Source organism: Eutrigla gurnardus (assembly GCF_963514095.1).
Source record: "Eutrigla gurnardus genome assembly, chromosome: 11".
NCBI lineage: Eukaryota > Metazoa > Chordata > Actinopteri > Perciformes > Triglidae > Eutrigla > Eutrigla gurnardus.
The window spans coordinates 3723300-3726598 of NC_139925.1; the positions used below are offsets into that span (position 1 = coordinate 3723300).

At 51.0% G+C, this 3299-nt stretch overlaps 1 protein-coding gene across 1 annotated transcript in view; it reads right to left on the minus strand.

Moving 5' to 3' along the window:
* Positions 1–264: 264 nt before the first annotated feature.
* Positions 265–3299, minus strand: part of smoc2 (SPARC related modular calcium binding 2) — a gene marked incomplete at its 3' end in the record, with an annotated part of 9278 nt that continues 6243 nt past the window's right edge. The window contains exon 3 of the mRNA XM_084020904.1: positions 265–326. Coding sequence (XP_083877030.1) covers positions 265–326 — 62 coding nt within the window. The remainder of the gene's footprint in view (positions 327–3299) is intronic.

Consider the following 3299-nt stretch of genomic DNA (forward strand, 5'->3'; position numbering starts at 1 on the left):
TTGATAGGGATGGTGGTGGCCGAGGCATGGGAGCGATGGGGGAGGAAGGTGATGTGTGATCGTGGGTCGGGGGGGGGGGGGGGGGGGGGATTCCTCGGGATCTACTCATCAGAAAGGATGTGACTGGATCTCTGGCAAAGTCAAGAAAAAGGGAAAAGAAAAAGGGCTTTGTGTTCATCATCAGGCTGCGATAGCGCGCTTGTCTTATTTGTCATAACACGGTTTGGATTTGTTGACATCACCTGTCCAGCTTTAAAGCAGGTTTCAGCACTCGGCCACGCCTCTGCAGGTCTGGGGGTCCGACTGCTGCTGGGTGGGAACCAGGTCTGGGGAGTAATGGATGGATTAAATCTGCACCATCAACAGCAAAACATGGCAAACCTTTCCTGCCATCTTCTTCACTTTCCCCCTCACTTTTGTCTTTACTGATGTACTTTTACTTTTGAAACATATTTACATTTAAATACAGTTCAAATACAAAATAATCCAATACAAATAATCTTCAATTGTATGTTGTAATATGTTTTAAAGGAATAGTTTGGGAAATATGCTTATTCCACGCTGCCCGTTAGCTTAGCTTAGCACAAAGACTGACAACGGGTGGGAATACCTAGCATCGCATCTCACTAATTAACACAAAATGTTGAACTATTTCTTTTAAATACAAACTTCTGGCATAAAAGCAAGAACTGAAATCCACGGGTTTCTTTCTTGAAGACTTGTTAAGACACACCTTTGGTTCTTCATCTAGACCTCAGGTCCTGGCCCTGGTCCCAGCCCTGGTCCCGGTCTCAGGACTGCGGCAGTGAGATCAGAGGAAGCTCCAGTCGAACGGCAGATCTCTGCTCTGATACAGACATTCAAACCTAATGCCATTTAAGAAGTCCTCTGACACTGGACATTCACATAACCTGGCTTCTAACGTTTTCCAGCCGGTAGAGGGGAGGGGGGGCATGGTGGGGGTATGGGGGGGGGGGGGCAACAAGAGCCTCTTTCAGGGGAATTTCAGCGTGGATTACAGCAGCAGTCTGCTCCCCACGTTTAAACAATGTGACCAGACCTCTGTGATTTGTAGCTTTACTGGATCTAATAAATGATGAAATCACCTTACTCACCGCTGAGAAAGATTAGAGCAGCATGAGAACCATATAGAGACAAGGAGGAGGAGGAGGAGACACGTCCATCATCCTCCTCATAAATATTACATTCAGGATTCATGAGACCAGCGAGAATTTGGGAGGATTCACATTTTTTGCTGTAGTAGAATCTGACTTATCGGCCCAATAAAAATGAAACATTTATAAAGTATTTTCAATAGAGGGCAACTATACATCACATTACAGATGTGAGGTTGTTTACCTGTCGAGGTGCTGTGCTTTGTTGGTGATCTCCAGTCGGTGTGATGAGTAACTGATTTGTAGCAGCAGCAGCAGCAGCAGCAGCAGCAGAGAAGCAGCAGCAGAGAAGCAGCAGCAGCAGAGAAGCAGCAGCAGAGAAGCAGCAGCAGTAGAGAAGCAGCAGCAGTAGAGAAGCAGCAGCAGCAGCAGCAGAGAAGCAGCAGCAGCAGCAGAGAAGCAGCAGCAGAGAAGCAGCAGCAGCAGAGAAGCAGCAGCAGCAGAGAAGCAGCAGCAGCAGAGAAGCAGCAGCAGCAGCAGAGAAGCAGCAGCAGCAGCAGAGAAGCAGCAGCAGCAGCAGAGAAGCAGCAGCAGAGAAGCAGCAGCAGTAGAGAAGCAGCAGCAGTAGAGGAGCAGCAGCAGCAGAGAAGCAGCAGCAGCAGCAGAGAAGCAGCAGCAGAGAAGCAGCAGCAGCAGAGAAGCAGCAGCAGTAGAGAAGCAGCAGCAGCAGAGAAGCAGCAGCAGCAGAGAAGCAGCAGCAGCAGCAGAGAAGCAGCAGCAGCAGCAGAGAAGCAGCAGCAGCAGAGAAGCAGCAGCAGAGAAGCAGCAGCAGCAGCAGAGAAGCAGCAGCAGCAGAGAAGCAGCAGCAGAGAAGCAGCAGCAGTAGAGAAGCAGCAGAGAAGCAGCAGCAGCAGCAGAGAAGCAGCAGCAGTAGAGAAGCAGCAGAGAAGCAGCAGCAGCAGCAGAGAAGCAGCAGCAGTAGAGAAGCAGCAGAGAAGCAGCAGCAGCAGCAGAGAAGCAGCAGCAGCAGCAGCAGAGAAGCAGCAGCAGTAGAGAAGCAGCAGAGAAGCAGCAGCAGCAGCAGAGAAGCAGCAGCAGTAGAGAAGCAGCAGAGAAGCAGCAGCAGCAGCAGAGAAGCAGCAGCAGCAGCAGCAGAGAAGCAGCAGCAGAGAAGCAGCAGCAGCAGCAGAGAAGCAGCAGCAGAGAAGCAGCAGCAGCAGCAGAGAAGCAGCAGCAGCAGAGAAGCAGCAGCAGTAGAGAAGCAGCAGAGAAGCAGCAGCAGCAGCAGCAGAGAAGCAGCAGCAGAGAAGCAGCAGCAGTAGAGAAGCAGCAGAGAAGCAGCAGCAGTAGAGAAGCAGCAGAGAAGCAGCAGCAGCAGCAGAGAAGCAGCAGCAGCAGCAGCAGAGAAGCAGCAGCAGCAGCAGAGAAGCAGCAGCAGCAGAGAAGCAGCAGCAGAGAAGCAGCAGCAGTAGAGAAGCAGCAGAGAAGCAGCAGCAGCAGCAGCAGAGAAGCAGCAGCAGAGAAGCAGCAGCAGTAGAGAAGCAGCAGAGAAGCAGCAGCAGCAGAGAAGCAGCAGCAGCAGCAGAGAAGCAGCAGCAGAGAAGCAGCAGCAGAGAAGCAGCAGCAGCAGCAGCAGAGAAGCAGCAGCAGAGAAGCAGCAGCAGCAGCAGCAGCAGAGAAGCAGCAGCAGAGAAGCAGCAGAGAAGCAGCAGCAGCAGAGAAGCAGCAGCAGAGAAGCAGCAGCAGAGAAGCAGCAGCAGCAGCAGCAGCAGCAGACTCCTCCGGGGGGGAAGTACAAAGCCTTGCCTGGTGGTCCTCCACACATGCCTGGATGATCTGCCCAAAACAGGCTGGATGGTGGGGCGGCAGAGACACGCCCGCTTTGTCAACACCGTCTTCCTCACGACTGAGGCCAACTGAAAATCCATCCAAAGACTGTAAGGCAGCGTAGATTTGATCTGGAACATTTGATCCAGGTGTGGGGATCATTTCCTGTTGTTGTCTACTTGTTTAGGTTATTAAATATATTTCATGTAGCAATACGTAGGATCACACCAGATGGGATACTTCCTCAACTTAACCTACCATCTTACTTCCACCAAAGTCAATAGGATTCATCATCTGGGGAACATGAATGTACATAAATTAAGCAATCTATTGCATCTCACATCACATTCATAATCA